Source organism: Vombatus ursinus, unplaced genomic scaffold (genome assembly GCF_900497805.2).
Source record: "Vombatus ursinus unplaced genomic scaffold, bare-nosed wombat genome assembly UNPS02004704.1, whole genome shotgun sequence".
NCBI classification, from domain to species: domain Eukaryota; kingdom Metazoa; phylum Chordata; class Mammalia; order Diprotodontia; family Vombatidae; genus Vombatus; species Vombatus ursinus.
The window spans coordinates 225,151-242,942 of NW_020944482.1; the positions used below are offsets into that span (position 1 = coordinate 225,151).

The 17,792-nt window shown below is 39.0% G+C and overlaps 1 protein-coding gene and 2 pseudogenes across 3 annotated transcripts in view; 1 reads left to right on the forward strand and 2 right to left on the reverse strand.

The window, feature by feature from the left end:
* Positions 1–2,429, reverse strand: part of LOC114026725 — a 4,500-nt pseudogene extending 2,071 nt beyond the window's left edge.
* METRNL (meteorin like, glial cell differentiation regulator) overlaps positions 1–17,792 on the reverse strand; it is a 38,302-nt gene extending 20,510 nt beyond the window's left edge. The window contains exons 1-2 of one of the 3 annotated variants that reach the window (XM_027840533.1): positions 17,262–17,792; positions 10,355–10,743 (exon numbers count right to left, since the gene is read on the reverse strand). In XM_027840533.1, the coding sequence (XP_027696334.1) occupies positions 10,355–10,743; positions 17,262–17,419 (547 nt within the window). In that variant the 5' untranslated portion in view covers positions 17,420–17,792. The remainder of the gene's footprint in view (positions 1–10,354; positions 10,744–17,261) is intronic. The other 2 variants (XM_027840551.1, XM_027840541.1) reach the window with 2 other exon arrangements.
* Positions 10,931–14,605, forward strand: LOC114027012 (annotated as a pseudogene).

The window sequence follows — 17,792 nt, forward strand, 5'->3', positions numbered from 1 at the left end:
CACACACACACACACACACACACACACACACACACACACACACACACTAGATCTATACCCCAAAGAAGCTGAAGAAAGAGGAAAAGGACTTATACTGAAAAGAAATATTTACAGCTGACAAGTGACAAAAAGTTAAAAACTAGGGGATGTCCATCTAGGGCATAGCCAAACAAGTAAAGAAATATAAATGTGTTGGAATGGTTCTATGCTGTAAGAAATGTTGAAGGGGATAGTTTCAGATCAAAATGGGAAGACTATACTATTGCCAAGTGAAGTATGTAGAACCAGGAAAACAATCTATACAATGACATCAATACTGTCATGATAAACAACTTTGAAAGACTTAGAACTCTGCTCAATACAACGAACAACCACAATTCCAGAGGACTCAAGCTGAAATATGCTATCTGCCTCCTGATAGAGAAGTGATGGACTCAGTACTGAGACTTTTTTTTTTGGACATGGCCACTGGGGGGAATTTATTTTTAACAGTGCTTTTGTTTGTTTGTACTTTCTCAACTGTTTGGTGGCAAGGAGGGAAGGAAGGAAATAATGCAGATGTGAAAATAAAACATAATTTTAAAATTGCTAAGATAATGAAAAATAAGTAAATAAAGATTATTAAATGCTCCAGGCTTTGAGAATAACATCAATTTCATTTCCTCCTTTATATGAAAAGAGTGGGTAAAAGCTCTTAAACAGGAGTTTAGCATGTTGAAAAGGACATTTTAGGAGGATGAACCTGGCTACAATCTGTAGGACTGGTGGAAGAGTTCAGAAGCAGGGAAACCAATAAGGAGGTTATCAAAATATTCCCAGGCTAACAGAACAGAGTAAGTTACTAGCAATGGTATTATGAGGATAAAAGGCGACAGCAATGGAATAACGGAAAGAATGCTACACTAGGAACCAGAAAAGCTGAGTTTTGATCTTGTATCTGCCACTAAATAGCTGGGTAATCTTGGGCAAGTAGTTTCACTATCTGTACCTTTGATTTCTTGTGCCATTACAGATCACACTTTCCCAAGCCCTAACCTTAGAATGCTGGCACCATCCACTTCCTGTGTACCCATTCACATGCTGCTGAATGAAGCTCCTATAAATCACAAAAACATGCTGACTGGGCTCACTGCAAATTTATATTAACTAATCTCAACTGGGTTTTCATTGCAGTAAAGCAAACATTCTATTCTCCAACTGATTTGCTACCCAACTCTCCAAAGCAGCTATTCTAAACCTTCTCATCTCTCCTCAAGCTGCACTCCCTTGGGCTCACTCTTTCCTCATATTTTAAAATACCTGAACTAGAAAAGTGAAAACATCATATAATCAAATGCAATGAGATAAAATACTTGTCCCTTTGCATACAATCTTCTGCAGGCCTCCTTTCCTAGCTGCTCTGTTATCACCAGCCCTCAAATCTTCAAACAGCTTTTCTTAATCAATGATATACATACCCCATCATATTTTTTCAGGCTTATAAAAGATACTAATTTAAATGAAATTTCTCTCTTGGAGGACTTCAATATAGGATCCAATTTAGGGCCTTTTAATAGCAAGAGATTTGCAGTTTTATACAAGGTCATACAATTAGTCAACACACTAAATAAATGTGTTCCATACCACTACTCTGAGTACACTTGCTAATCCCACCCAAACTCTTACACCAGGGTTATCACCTCTTCCACACAATCCTTACCACTCTTTACTGTGCCCAGAACCCACATCCATTTTAGGCAACCACACCTTATCCTAAACCTATTTCTCATCTTTTTCCCTACCTTTTGGCCTCAACAGAAACCTAGCTCCCATTTGACACTACCACATCCCCTATTGCCCTTTATCCTTTTTCCATGAATGTTTCCATTTATAGAGATGTAGTGGCCTCTTCCACACACATCCACAATGCAACATCACTCAATTGATAAATTCAATCCACTTTTCTTTATTTGAAGTTTATGTATTCCGTCTGTATCAGCTACCTAAAATCATTGCCACTGCTGTCAGCCTCAAAGTGGGTATTCATTTCAATCTTTCTAAGTGATTTAACCACTTTCTTTCCTACATTTTGCTTCTTCTCCAGCACTGAGAATCTCTTACACCACTTTCTCTCCTCTCACATTCTAAGAAGCAAAGATTTCCCTACTGTGAAAAGAAGTTTCATTGTTTCTGCTGCTTCTGTCCTAACTCTATTTCTTTTAACTGTCAAGCAATAACTGGAACTTCCTCCAATCATCTTTACCCAACACTGCTTTATAGAGTTAACTAAGCATACAGTCAGGAAGACCAGAGTTCAAATCACCTCAGGCACTTACTACCTATGTGACTCTGGACAAGTCATAACCTTTCAGCCTCAGTTTCCTCAGCTACAAAATAAGGGTGTTGGACTCTAAAGTTACCTCTACAATCCCTTCCAGCTCAAAATTCATGATCCTATAATGCTTCAGTTTACCTTGGGTCCCTACTACTATAAGATTATTTCCTCATAAGATTACTACAGATTTCCATAGTGCTGAATTTAAATCTTTTCTTCTGTCCTCACTATTACTGACCCCCTTGAATTTGAAGTTATTGACCACCACTTCTCCTTGAAATACTTTCCAGACTTGGCTTCTGTGACAATGCATTAATCCTGGTTCTTCTGCTTCCTTTTCAGAATCCTGTGGCTCAATAGGGGATATTCCCCAAGGTTTGGTCCTTAGCTTTATTTATGTTTATTTAGTCTTTCCTTGGAGATTTCAATCATTCTCATGACTTCGGCTGTCACTTTGTGTTGATAAGAAGAGGGGCCAAGAGTTCCTCTGATGCCACACCTTATGCCTTCGGTCCCCTGCTATGCATAGTGTTTCTCCTGAGGGAAGAAAGCAATGGGCTGGACTGGGTATCTTCTATCTCCCCAAAAGATTTCTCCTTTCCCCATACAACAACTTCCATCTATGCCAACACAAAGCAACTTCCACCTCCTGCTGCCACCCCAAGCACCTAACTGGGAGTTGAAGAACCTTTGGTACAAAGAGAAACTCCTTTTGACTTCAGGAACCCAGGCACTTTTCCTGTCTAATCTCCACACTTAACCGGGAAAAAGAATAGTAAAGCAGGGCCTTTCATCTGATCTTATCATTTCACCAAAATTACCCTCTCTAAAACTGCTAATAATCTCTTAGTTGTCAAATCCAATAGCTATTTTTCTCAATCTTCAGTCTCCTTGACCTCTCTGCAGCCTTTGATGCTATTGATCACTTTCCCCTCCTTGACCTTCTCTTCTCTCTAGGTTTTTAAGATTTTCTCCTGGTTCTCATTCTGCCTCTCTGACCACTCCTTCTCAGTCTCCTTTGCTGGATCCCTATCCAGATCATGCCCTCTAACCACAGATGTCCCTCAGTGTACTGCCCTGGACCCTTTTCTCCCTCTACAGATATTAGTGCAACAGAACCCCTTTTACTATATGTTAGTCATGTATAACACCTGACACCTCAGCAACCATGTTGAAGGGACCAGCAGTTGGCATTGATCTTGGCACCACTTATTCTTATGTGGAAATCTTCCAACATGGGAAAGTGGAGATCATTGCTAATGACCAAGAAAACAAGACTACCCCAAGTTATGTCACCTTCACTGAGAGAGAATGTTTGATTGGTGATGCTACAAATAATCAAGTTGCAATGAACGCCACCAACAGAGTCTTTGATGCCAAATATTTAGTCACAAATCTGATGATGCAGTTGTACACTCAGACATAAAGCACTGGCCTTTCCCAATGGTGCATTTACTCAGGCAGGCCCAAGGTCCAAGTGGAATACAAAGAGGAGACCAAAAGTTTCTATCCAGAAGATGTATCTTCTATAGTCTAGACAAAGATGAAAGAAGTTGCCAAAGCTTACCTTGGCAAGATTGTCACAAATACTTTCATCACAGTATCAGTCTACTTCAATGATTCTCAGCATCAGGCCACCAAAGATGCTAGAATCATCTCTGGTCTCAATGTGCTCTGAATCATTGATGAGTCAACTGCTGCTACTTTGCTTATGGTTTAAACAAAACAGTTGTTGCGTGTGCTTCCCTCAAAGGACAAGTGCCTGAAGTCGAAGGGTAGTTCTCCTTTTACCAGAGGTTCTCCAACACCCTGTTAGGTGACTGGGCTGTCAGCAGGAAGTGGAAGTTGCCTTGTGATGGCATAGATGGAAGTTGCTGCTTTGGGAAAAGGAGAAGTCCTCTGGGGCAGATAGAAGATACCCAGTCCAGCCCCTTGCTTCCTTTCCTCAAGAGAAACATTACACTCACCTTAGAGGTTGGCACTTTTTGATGTTTCCATTCTTTTTGAATTTTTAACTGAATTGAATTTTTGAATTGATGCCATTGAAGATGCCACCTTTGAAGTCAAGTTCACAGCTAGAGATACCCATTTGGGTGGAGAGGACTTTGACTACTATATGCTCAACCATTTCATTGCGGAGTTCAAGCAGAAGCACAAGAAAGGCATTAGTGAGAACAAAAGAACCATCTGCCATCTACACACCACTTGTAAACATGCAAAATGCACCCTCTCTTCTAATACCCAGGGCAGTATTGAAATTGTCTCTCTCTGTGATGGTAATGACTTCTATGCCTCTATTACCTGTGCCTGTTTTGAACAGCTGAATGCCAATTTCTTCCATGTCACACTGGACCCTATAGAAAAGGTTCTAAGGGATGCTAAGCTAGATAAATCACAGATTTGTGGTATCACTTTAATGGGTGGTTCCCCTAGGATCCCCCAAATCCAGATACTTCTGCAAGGCTTCTTTCAGTGGCAAGGAGCTCAGTAAGAGTATCGCTCCTCATGAGGCTAATTGATGCTTATAGTGTAGCTGTCCAAGCTGCCATCTTGTCTGGAAATAAATCTGAGAATATGTGGGACTTACTGCTGTTGGATGTTACTCCTCTTTACATTGAAATAGCATTGAAACTGCTAGTGAAATTATGACAGTACTGATTAAACACATTACCACCATCCCCACCAAGCAGACACAGACCTTTACCAACAATTCAGACAACCAGCTTACTGTGCTGATTCAGGTTTATAAAAATGAGAGAGCAATTACAAAAGGACAACAACCTGTTTGGCAAGTTTGAACTCACAGGAATTTTCCCCATCCCCAGGGATGTTCCTCAGATTGAAGTAACATTTGACATTATTACAAATGGCATCCTCAATGTTTCTACTGTGGATAAGAGCACAGACAAGGAGAATAAGATCACCATCACCAAGACAAAGGTCCTCTGAACAAAGAAGACCAAATTGAGCATATGGTCCTGGAGGCTGAGAAACACAAAGCTGAAGGTGAGAAACAGAGAGACAAGATACCTTCCAAGAACACTCTTGATTTTTATGCTTTCAACAGCAAGGCAATAATAGAGAATGAGAAACACCAGGGCAAAATTAGTGATGGAAGACAAACATTTCTTCCTCTATATTGCTTCACTTGGTGATCTCATGAGCTCCCATGGACTTAATTACCACCTCTATGCTGCAGGGCAGCTAAGCAGTGGAGTGGATAGAGAACTCAGTCTGGAGTCAGGAAGATTGGAGTTCAAATCCAGCCTCAGACACTTACTAGCTGTGCGATCCTGGGCAAGTCACTTAACCCTGTTTGCCTCAGTTCCTCATCTATAAAATGAGCTGAAGAAGGAAATGGCAAATTATTCCAGCATCTTTGCCAAGAAAACATTAAATGGGGTCACTAAAAGTCAGACACAATTGAAACATCTCAACAACAACAACAAATGCTAATGATTCTCCAATCAACTTATCTTGCCCCAGCTTCTCTGCTTGCCTCTAATCTCCCATCTCCAACTTCCTTTCAGACATTTCAGATTGGATGTTCAGTAGATATCTTAAACTCAACATATCTAAAACAGAACTCATCGTCTTTCTCCCTAAACCCTCCTACCACTTCTGTACTCCTTCAGAGCAACACCATCCTCCCAGTCTCTCAGGCTCACAAGCTAGTAGTTATCCTTGATGCCTCACTATTTCTCACCTTCCATATCCAAGCTGTTGCCAAGGCCTGTCAATTTCACCTCTTCAACATATCTCATATACACTCCCTTCTCTCTTTTGATACTACCACCATTCTAATGCAGGCTCTCATCACCTCATACCTGGACTATTGCAATAGCCTACTAGTGGTTCTGCCTGCCTCAAATCTTTCCCTACTTCATTCAGTCACCAAAATGATTTTCCTGAAGTACAGGTCCAATCACGTCCCTCCTCTTTCTCTCTACTCAGCAAACTCCAGTGGCTCCCTATTGCCTCCAGGATAAAATAAAAAATGTTCTGTTTGGCATTCACAATCTTTATAACCTAGCTTCCCTCCTACCTTTCCAATCTTCTTATAACTTACTCCCCAACATATACCCTTTGATCCAGTGTCACTGGCTTCCTGGCTATTCCACAAACAAGACACTTCATGTTTCAGTTCTGGGCATTTTCTCTGGCTGTCCCTCATGCCTGGAATGCTCTCCCTCCTCAACTCTACCTACTGATTTCCCTGACTTCCTTTAGGTCCCAACTGAAATCCTCTCTTTTACAGGAAGCCTTTCCCAACCTCTCTCAATTCTAGTGCCTTCCCTTTGTTAATTATTTTCTTTTTATCCTGTATATACCTTGCTTTATATTTACCTGCATATACCTTTGCACCTTTGATACTTGTAAAGCAGTACTTTGACAATTCCTAATTAGGTTACATACTTTAAAAAAAAAAAAGAAAGAACAGGCAAAGAACAAACAAAGCTATCACTCCTTGCAGATGATATGATGATATACTTAGAGAATCAAGTAAAAAACTACTTGAAATAATAAACAACTTTAGCAAAGTTGCGGCCTATAAAATAAACCCACATAAATCATTAGCATTTCTATATATTACTAACAAAGCCCAACAGCAAGAGATAGAAAGAGAAATTCCATTTAAAGTTACTGTAGACATTATAAAATATTTAGGAGTCTACCTCCTGAAACAAACCCAGGAACTCTATGAACACAATTACAAAACACTTTTCACACAAATAAAAGTCAGATCTAAATAATTGGAAAAACATCAGTTGCTCATGGATAGGCCAAGCTAATATAATAAAAATGACAATTCTACCTAAGCTAATTTACTTATTCAGTGCCATACCAATCAAACTACCAAAAAAAGTATTACAGGGCTAAAAAAAATAAGAAGATTCATTTGGAATAATAAAAGGTCCAGAATATCAAGGGAACTAATGAAAAGAGATGCAGGAGAAGGTGGCCTAGCTGTTCCAGATCTTAAATTGTATTATAAAGCAGCAATCATCAAAACTACTTGGTACTGGCTAAGAAATAGAGTGGTGGATCAGTGGAATAAGTTAGGTACTCAAGACACAGTAGTCAATGACTATGGTAATCTTTTATTTGACAAACCCAAAGACCCCAGCTTCTGGGATAAGAACTCACTACTTGACAAAAACTTCTGGGAAAACAGGAATGATAGTATGATGGTATGGCAGAAACTAGGCATAGACCAAAATCTTACACCATATACCAAAATAAAGTCAAAATGGGTTCATGATTTAAATATAAAGGCTGATACTATAAGCAAACTGGGAGAGCAAGGAAGAGTTCACCTGTCAGGTTTATGGAGAACAGAAGAATTTATGATAGGAGATAGAGAACATTACAAAATACAAAATGGATAATTTTGATTACATTATATTGAAAAGTTTTTGCACAAACAAAACCAATGCAACCAAGATTAGGAGGGAAGTAGAAAATTGGGAAAGAATTTTTACAACCAGTATCTGTGATAAGAGTCTCATTTCTAAAGTATATAGAGAACTAAGTCAAATTTATAAGACAAGTCATTCCCCCAATTGATAAATGGTCAAAGGATATGAACAGGCAGTTTTCAGATGAAGAAATTAAAGCCATCTACAATCACATGAAAAAATGCTCTAAATCACTATTGATTAGAAAAATGCAAATCAAAACAATTCTGAGGTACCACATCATACCTATCAGATTGGCCAACATAACAAAACAGGAAAATGATAAATGCTGGAGAAGATATAGGAAAATTGGAACACTAATGCATTGTTGGTGGAGTTGTGAAGTGATCCAACCATTCTGGAGAGCAATTTAGAACTATGCCCAGAGGGTTATAAAAATGTATATATCCTTTGACCCAGCAATACCACTTCTAGGGCTGTATCCCAAAGAGATCATAAAAATGGCAAAAAGACCCACATATACAAAAATATTTATAGCAGCTCTTTTTGTGGTGGCCAAGAATTGGAAATTGAGGGGATGCCCATCAACTGGGGAATGGCTGAGCAAGTTGTGGTACATGAATGTAATGGAATACTATTGTTCCATAAGAAATGATGAGCAAGCAGACTTCAGAAAAACCTGGAAAGACTTGTGTGGACTGATGCTGAGTGAAGTGAGCAGAACCAGAAGAATGTTGTACACAATAACAGCCACGTTGTGCAATGACTAACTCTAATAGACTTAGCCCTTCTTAGCAATGCAAGGATCTAAGACATCTCTAAAAGTCTCATGATGGAAAATGCTATCCATATCCAGAGAAAGAACTGTGGAGTCTGAATGGAGATTGAAGCATACTATTTGCTCTGTTTTTTTTCTTCTGTTTTGTTTTATTTCCTCTTTCTTGTGGTTCCTCCTTTGGTTCTAATTCTTCCTTACAACATGACTAATATGAAAATATGCTTAATAGGAATGTATATGTAGAGCCTATATCAGACTGCACAACATCTTGGGGAGGAAAGGGGAACACAAAAGCTTGTGGAAGTGATTGTTGAAAACTAAAAATAAATTAATCAAAAAATCAAAAAAAGAAAGAAAAAAGATGTCAAAAATTCTTTTGATATGCCAAAAATAATCTGAAAGCAAAAGGATTCAATGAGCTAGATGTAGCAAGATTAAATAAGTAAGCCTGGGCAGGGAAACAACTATATTTTACCTGATTTTTTTTCAGTAACAAAAAAAATCTATCAGTTAACATAGGTTATAACACCTAAATATCACTTGCCATAAAACCAGCAATCACTGCCCTCATTATAAACATCGTTACATATAGCTCTTCAGAGATGCCTGACCTTTGGCAAAATTTCAGCATTACTAACACCTGAGCACTGTGACATTTAAATACAGGAAAGGAAGAAACACCAGAGAGAAAAAGAAAACTCACATGTTTGACAAATACTGAATTATACTGATTTTATAAAGGAATCTTCTAAAAAAGATTATTAAGATTAAAAAAAATTACAGATTGTATATAAACTTTAAAATAAATTGTCAGCCTGGGTTTTAACTATGTATCACTATCAGCTCTATCCATCATTCACTATAGGGCAATAAATATTAGTAATATACATATATTCCCAAGGTCCATTGTTTTAAAGATAGATATAGCTATAGACACATAACACAAAAAATAGATACATTTTTAAACAAAGTAGTACTAATTTTTTTTTAAAGGCAACAATTCAAAGCAAGAAAAGTGCTTCCCTTTTTTGGCTTTCAAAATTGTGCCTGAGTTTTAAAATGAATATTATTTCAGGAACTTGTTTTAAATTAGAATATAATACTTAAACTTAAATTCATCAAGTTTATATGGACTTCCATGTAGTTTTTCTTCTGAATACACTAGAATTCCTTTATGATGTGAGGGAGGGGTAATAATTAAGACCCTGCTTTACAGATTAATCACTAATAAAGCTTTTACTTTTTTACTTTTTCACTTCTTACAGCTGTTAAAATGTTTGCAGGCAGGGGAAAGATAGCTTTTATTATTGTTACCATTTGTTAGGATCATAAGATCATAAATTTAGAGCCAGACAGTCTAACTCTCTAATTTTCTCAGGCTTAGAGAGATTTTGTGACTTGCCCAGGGTCAACACAGCTAGTCCTGATCTAAACTCAACTCCACCAAATCGAGTTAGTGCTCTTTCCACTGTACTATGATGTTAATATTAAAAATATTGGTATCAACTCACATTTCAATGGTGCTTCATGATTTACAAAGCTTTTTCCTTATAATAGTTTTTAAGTTAGATAATCTGTTATTAGCCCTATTTAGAACTAATAAAACCAAGGTCCAGAGAGACTTATTTGCTCCTAGTCAGAGTGTTGGAGCTAGAAATCAAAATCAAGTTTTCAGCTCTCAAACCCTTACAACACTGATTGTTTGAACTATGATATACTAAATTTCCTCCAATAATGAATTCTGGTATATAATGGCATTTAAATTGCTTATTATGGTAATGCCATGGAGAAGAGTGCTAGTTGTTTGCGTAGTCTTGTTACCATTCAATATGTACTACTCACCAGAAACTGTGTGCAAATCAGAGACTTCCCTTTTGTTTGTCAGTTCATACTGAAAGCCTGTAATCTTCCTACTAATGTCCTGTTGGGGGGTAGCTTCAACAAACAAAGCCCCTTGGTCAAATCTGAAACAATAGACCTTTCTGGGGCTGTGTTCTCCATCTCCAACCAATAGCTTCAGTTCTCCATTTTTTTCCAAATAAATATTTGCTCCCATGGAGTCCTTGAATGGTTTGATGCAAATTGTTAAGTGTTTGTTAGACAATGATACTGTGTTTGGTTGAAGATTAATTATTAGTGCTCCAGTAGGATACATCCATTCAACGGATCCTTCAGAACATCGGAGGTAAACCTGTTCAACATCCTTCTTGTGTGCCTCATGAGTCAACCCACTAAAGAAAAAAAAAAAAGTGTTATCACAGGAATTGTCACATAGAATCAGACACACTATTCATGTGAATCAACAGTTATTTGTCAAGGTGGCCTCAATTTAAAGATTGGGTATATTCTCTTAGCAGTTACTCATCATTCATTATCTGTCATATTTCATATTTCCTGCCTGTGCCATTTCTTGGGTTTATGAGTTCCGTAAGATTAACTGATAACTGATAATAATATTCTCTTATTTGTACTAATCTTAATTGGCTGAAGTTGCAATACTCCTATGCTCTAGTTTGTGGTGATTTGGTGAACACATGTGTATTCATATCATCTTGGGTTTTTTGTGATTTTACCAATTTAAATTGTTTGTATTCCCCCTCAAACACACCCTTAGACTTCAACCTTCCAGACTGAAGTCCTCTCCCATCTTTTCAATTTCTCTTCCTATAGCAGCACCCTTCTCATTTCTTCAGTGATTTGAATTGCCATTCTCCAGTTCTATTAAGTTTTTTCGCAAGGGGTAAACAAGAGTACATTTGATATTCTAAGAGTAAGTATATCATAATTTTATATGAGTAAGAGAATGATTTGATGATGACTATAATTTTGTCAGTCTTTTTGTTATTGTTATTGTAGCAGAGCACTACACCAAGATCCTCAGGAAAGAATCTATGGATCCCTTTCATCATTCAGAGCCTATCTGACAATCAGAGCCAGAAAGACTTGCAACAACCCAAGCTTGAGGTAAAGTAATAAGCCCCAGACTTGGGTGATATTAGAGGGAATGAAGATGGAAAAGAGAGGATTTAAGACATAGTGATTGGTCAGGTTAAGAAGTCCAGAAGATGGTGTTATTTTTAAGTCTTGGCAACAACAGAAGAATGATGATATCTTTGACAGAAATAGGGAAGTTTGGTGGAGATACAGGGGTAGAAAAGATAGACAATGATAAACTCAGTGTTGCACATATTGAATGTGAGGTAGCTAGTTTTCCTTCTGGGGTGATGACCTCATGGCCCTTTTTGTTTATTTATTCCCCAGTCACGTGGATAAAAGAAGTTATTATATTTTCAGGTCCACTCTGAGAATAGGTTCATTTTTCTATCTTGACAGCTAGCACATAACAAAAATGGTGTTATTGGTCACACAGGTTACAAAATTGAGGAGATTTTAAAACCTTTTTCCTTAATTGCTTAGGAACGGAAGGGGGAGAGAAAAGGGAATAAGCATTTATTAAGTACTATATACCAGGTGCTTTACAAATATTATCTCATGTGATCTTCACTCTATTATTATCCCCATTATAAAGTGAGGAAATTGAGGCAGACAGCAGTTAAGTGATATGCCTAGGGTCACACAGCTATTAGGTCCCTGAGGCCAAATTTGACCTCAAGTCTTCCAGACTTCAGGCCCACCTATTGTACCTCCTAGCTGCTATTTAGAAATGCTCTAACCTGGCTTCAAGGTTACTGCGGGGGCACCGGAGGAGGTATCCCTTCTGATAAGGAGCAGGCTACTGGCTTGGAGAGAGAGATTATGATCGCTGCAAGGGATGATTTGGATCCATACAATATCCCAGCCCCAAAGGCAGCTCCAGGGACTAAGGAGGAACCCAACCTGGTCCCTTCCATCACTGACAAGCGAATAGTGGGCTGTGTCTGTGAAGAGGACAACAGTGCAATCATCTGGTTCTGGCTTCACAAAGGCAAGACACAGCGTTGCCCTAACTGTGGAACCCATTACAAGCTGGTACCCCACCAGTTTAGCCACTGAGCCCCAGGACTGGTTTACTTGAGATGTGTTGTAATGTTTCCTTCCCTCCAATAAAAACGTAGCCATTTCCCTGGTTCTCCCATAATATAAAAAAATTTTTAAAAATTAAAAAAAAAAAAAGAAATGCTCTAACCAATCAAAATCAAGTATGAGTAGACATCATAAAGAGTAACCTACCTTCATATTTCACATCAAATAAAAATCAACACTGTCCATCAATGTTTGCTTCTCTTGCTCTCAAAATGCTGCTTAAGGTGACTTATAAAAAGTTATAAAAGGTGTATTAAATTAAATTTAAGGTTGCTTAAAAAACAATTTCAAATTAACAGGTTTCAACAGTATCTGTCAGCTGTTTTATACTCATAGTGATAAATGGAGCAGTGTGTACAACAAAATGAACTACACATTCCTGGCATTTGGCTTGGTAAAGTTTCTAATGATATCACATGCTGCTCTACAAATAACGTAGCCTCCATTTGTAGGTAGCCTTTTGCTCTCTCATTTATACTACCATAACTTGCCTTGATGACAGGTTTCCAGTTTGTCAATTCCAGTCATTCCAAAAAATTTTAAGAAGGTGGCCAATAACTATTTAAAATAACTGGGTAATAAAAATTGCAATGAGTCTGGATTACCCATACTCCTGGAAGTTTAAAAAAAAACTTCTTTTGTGTTTTCTTTGTTAAGAGTAGAAATGTATTCAGGGGTGTGCTGATAAATGTTTAACAATCAGCTCTCCCCCCAAAAATTTTTATGTTCAACATTTTAAGTTTAATCTGCATGAACATTTGCTCTGTCACTTTCTTAAGTCTAGAGTTCTAGACAATCAACAAAATAATAAATCAAGTCTTGATTTGTGGTATTTGCTGACTTCCACAGTATATGTGGTCACATTAAAAATTTAACAATTGACTGGTATGAGCTGCTCTAAAATTCTATCGCTACTATGTCAGGATAGGTATAGTGTGAGAAATTATGTCTCCCAGTTCTAGCACACCCTTAAATGTATTCTATTTCTGGGCTAGAACTGGAAGGACAAACATCATTTCTCACACTATACCTGTCCTGACATAGTAGCCATAGAATTTTCGGGCTGGAAAGGGACTTTAGGGATAATTCAGTACCACCCAGGTTCTCATTTTACAGGTAAAGAATATATACTCAAGAGTGTTTTGTCCAAGATCATACAGGTAGAAAATGACAGATGCATAAGTTGGATCCTGGGCTTTTTTAAGTAAGGTAATGTAGTGGATAGAGCTCTAGGCCCAGACCTGATTTCAAATCCAGCCTCAGATATTTACTAGCTGGGTGACTTTGGGCAAATCATTTAACATTTATTAGCTTCAGTTTCTTCAACTGTAAAATGGGAATAATAACAGCACCTGTCTCACAGAGTTGTTGTAAGGTACAAATGAAATGATATTTGTAAAACCCTTGGGAGGTATAAAGCTATTTTTATTCTACCTAGAAAAACACCTGATTCTCTAATAACACAATAGACACAAGAGAACATCTACAGTTTTGAGCAGCAAACAGGGTTGAAATATAATGGATACATTCCCTATAAAGGTCACAGAAGAAACTAAGTACAGAGTGACAGAGGCAGTCCATAAATTAAAAGTTGAAAAATGGAGAGATGACAAAAGAAGATAGACTGACTGCTTCAGCCCAATCTGCTTCTAGTAGCAGTCTCCATTCTTGTCCCATGCAAAAGTCCAGAGACTGATTTACTCATGGATCTTCTACTTTACCTAGCCCAAATGTAAGCAGCTTCAATTCTGGAAGTGGGGCCAGGGACAAAACCTCATTTGAAAAATGGAGCCTTTTTGGACCAAGAACCCTCTAGAAATCTGTCTCCAGTTTCAATGTCCAGTTCTACATCCGTACTCAAAAGCCATCACCAATGAAGCTCATGCAGATTCAGGCCACTAGAACTGCAGAGGACACAGCAGCCTTCAAGCCACCCAAATGGATCTTCCAGTGATGAAAAGGAAGAAAAAACATCCAAGGACCTCTAAGCTCAATTTGAGGGACAGGAACCTGTTGACTCCCACAGGATTCTAAAGCCCCTTTTCATATGGACAAAATTACTGTCTCTTGTGACCTACTGTTGTGCAGAATCATAGGCATACTTTTTTTTTTTTGCTTCCCATCCATTTTGTACTCAAAACAGGAAAACTCACACATTCACAACTCTGTTAAGGATCAGATGTCTAGGGTGCTGGTGACTGACTCCTTAAATATTTTTAGCAAAGTCTGAATCTTTCTAATGGAGGAAGATCTTCTAAATAACTTCTCAAAGTAGTCAACTACAGCCAACTACTGATCTCTAGAATTTCAGGGGGTAGGGGAAATATCTATGTAGACTCTATTCTATACATTTGTTCAGGATTTGTTTTTTTTTAAAAAGAGCAATAATTTTCCTATACAAACTGAAACTACATTGTGAGCATATGAAAATGGTTTTAAATTTCTCTAACTGTAAAATCGGGTCTTACTTAAAAAATTAGAACAAAAAAACCCCCCAAAATCCTAAAAATATCAATGGTCAGGTAAGAATCTGAAGGCAACAGTCACTGTGATCCCAGGAACATAGTATTACCATAAGAGGCTTAAGACCAGCTTTAGATCTGCACTCCAACCTACCAGAAAAGTGTTGGTTTGGAAGAACTCTCATTTTGCTGAGGGTAGCACAATCTAAGCCATTCTATTCCCTTCCAAAAGAAACAACGATATTAAATTAAAAGAACCCTAAAAGGTACTGACTTGAACCACTGTGAAAGGGTGGAGTACCTTTCTTCCTTCCCAAAATGGGATCTGCCTTTCCTCTACCCCACAAGAGGACTAATTTTGGATATTTACTGCTAATTCCAAATTTTAGCCCTACTCAGTCACTTTAAATTTTAAAATATAAGTAACACTGTTTGGGGTTATAGTAAGTTTATTAGGAAAAATGCAACATTACTGCTTTTTCAAAATTCTACAGCTATCAGAAATAGCCAGGGGGTATCCTAGTGAACTGGGAAGTTATTTTCTTTAAGGTCATTCTGAGCTTCTTAAAAAAAAATTGACTTATCAAAAATCAATCATATGACACATACATACAAATATATATACAGACACACACAAACGTACATATATTGATCAACTCATATTTCCACAAATCTTCTGATCAGAAAAAGAGGCTGATGGGAAAAAATACAGTTCTGGGCACATTGCATTCTACCACTTTATCTAAGGTTCCTTCCATAGCTAAACTATTAGGGCCCCCGCTGAGATGAATCTGGTAACAAATAAAAATAATAGTTAATATAGTGGTATAATAATACTTTCCTCATAACTACACATATGTAATTATATCATAGTCATAGACATTATGTATACGGATATCATTATACATGCATATACCAAAAAGTCATTCCCTCACTTTTTTTTTAGATTACAAGAAATTTGAAGGAGCTTTCAAAACAAATTTCACCCAGCCCATCCCCCATCTCATTCGCTGAATCTCAAGGCCTTTTGGAACTTGCTAACGTTAAATTAGTCAGGTTTCACACTTAACTAAATTTTTGCTGGCAGAGGGGTGACAAAAGGGAAAGACATGATACTCGAGCCAGTGGTTACAGGATCCTAGTTAAATCCGATTATAACAACGACTAAAAACCGCTTTACCCCAGGTGTCCCCGTCAGACAGTCTAATAAAAGGGCCGAAGCTATTAAAGACTGGAAAAGCTGGCTCTTCAGAGGGAACAAAAACTTTTTGTTTCTTTTGTGAAACTCACCAATGAAGGGTCTGAGTTTGGGGCCTTGAAATGCCGCGTTTAACTCTGCTCTGAAATGGTAATCAGCAAGCCTCCCTCCCCACTCTCCTAGCAAAGTCGCGCGCGCGTGTGGTGTGTGTGTGTGTGTGCGTCTGTGTCTGTGTTTTCCTGGAGTTTAAAAGGTCACTCTCCACTCTCCTCACCCCACTCAGCTTTTTCAAAAGTCTTAACATTACCTCAATAAACGCCGCTACTTCTTCGCAGAAATACATACCTTTATCCCCTATGCCCTATCCTCTCCCAGAAGTCCCAAGCACTGCAATAAACAGAGGCTGGGGAAGCAGACCAGGACTAGGTAGGTGCAGTAGGAAGTTAAGGAACTGAGCACAGCCTGGAGCCCACAGAGATAGCACAACTGAACAAAACTAGAGGCAGTCCCAATAATAATAATAATAATAATGATGAGAATTAATAATAATAATCGCTAACATTTATATAGTGCTTACTATGTACCTGGCACTGCTATGAGCTTTATAATTTTTACATTCACCGAGGGGGCTACCTTTCCCCCCAATAGACAACCAAGAAGCCCCCTTCCCAGAAGGGCTTCTCTCGTTCTAGTTAAAAACGGGGCGGTTGAGGGTCTCCAGAGAGCGGGGACCAGCTGGTTCGACCCACTGTGTGCATCCCTGCCACCTCCGTCCCACCGAAATTCCAACCAAACCACCTCATTCCCACTCCACACTTAGACTCCACCACAGAGGTGAGAAGAGGGGGCTACAGGGAGGGAGCAGCTCCAGAACACAGCTGACTACGCATCTTTCCCTCTTTCCTGAGCTAATGCCCAGGAGAGGAGAGAAGAAAGCATCCTCCTCCCTCAGCAGTGAAAGGGAGCAGGGTAAATCCTTTCTCCTGTCCCCACTGAAAGGGGGTGGAAAGATAAAGAAGTCGGTAGAAGGGTGAATTTAAGAGCGTCACGGGGGCTAGCTCCTTACCTCCCTTTCCAGTTGCACATATTGCTGGAGTACTGCGCTGAGGCCCCTGTGCACAGCAGCAGCAACAGCAGCAACAAGAACAGCAAGAGCAGCAGGAGCGGCGATGAAGGCCACAGCTGCCTCGCTGGTCCTCGGACCGCCAGTGCTGCGCCCACCATGCTCCCCCAGCTGCAGGTACAGCTGAGCCTGGGGCTGCCTTATGAGCCCCCAGCCTGGGGCTTGTGCCCTCTTTCCCTCCAGTCCACCCACCTCCCCCTTTAAAAACGACAATGATTCTCAATTCAGGCAGGGCGGCTGGGGCTGACGAGGGCAGGACAGGCAGCTGAGTCTGGCAAGGGAAAATAAGTGAAGAATCCACTAGAGTCCAGAAAGGCAGAAAGGGTCCCTACATCGTGGGGCAGAAAGATGGGATCAGGACTCGGCACAGCAGGGTTCCTCCAGTCGATCTACCTTCTCGCCATCCAGGTTGCAAACCAAGAGCTTCGCTCTCTCCCAGCAGCAAAGTTCCACTGAACTTTTTTAGGTCCTAAA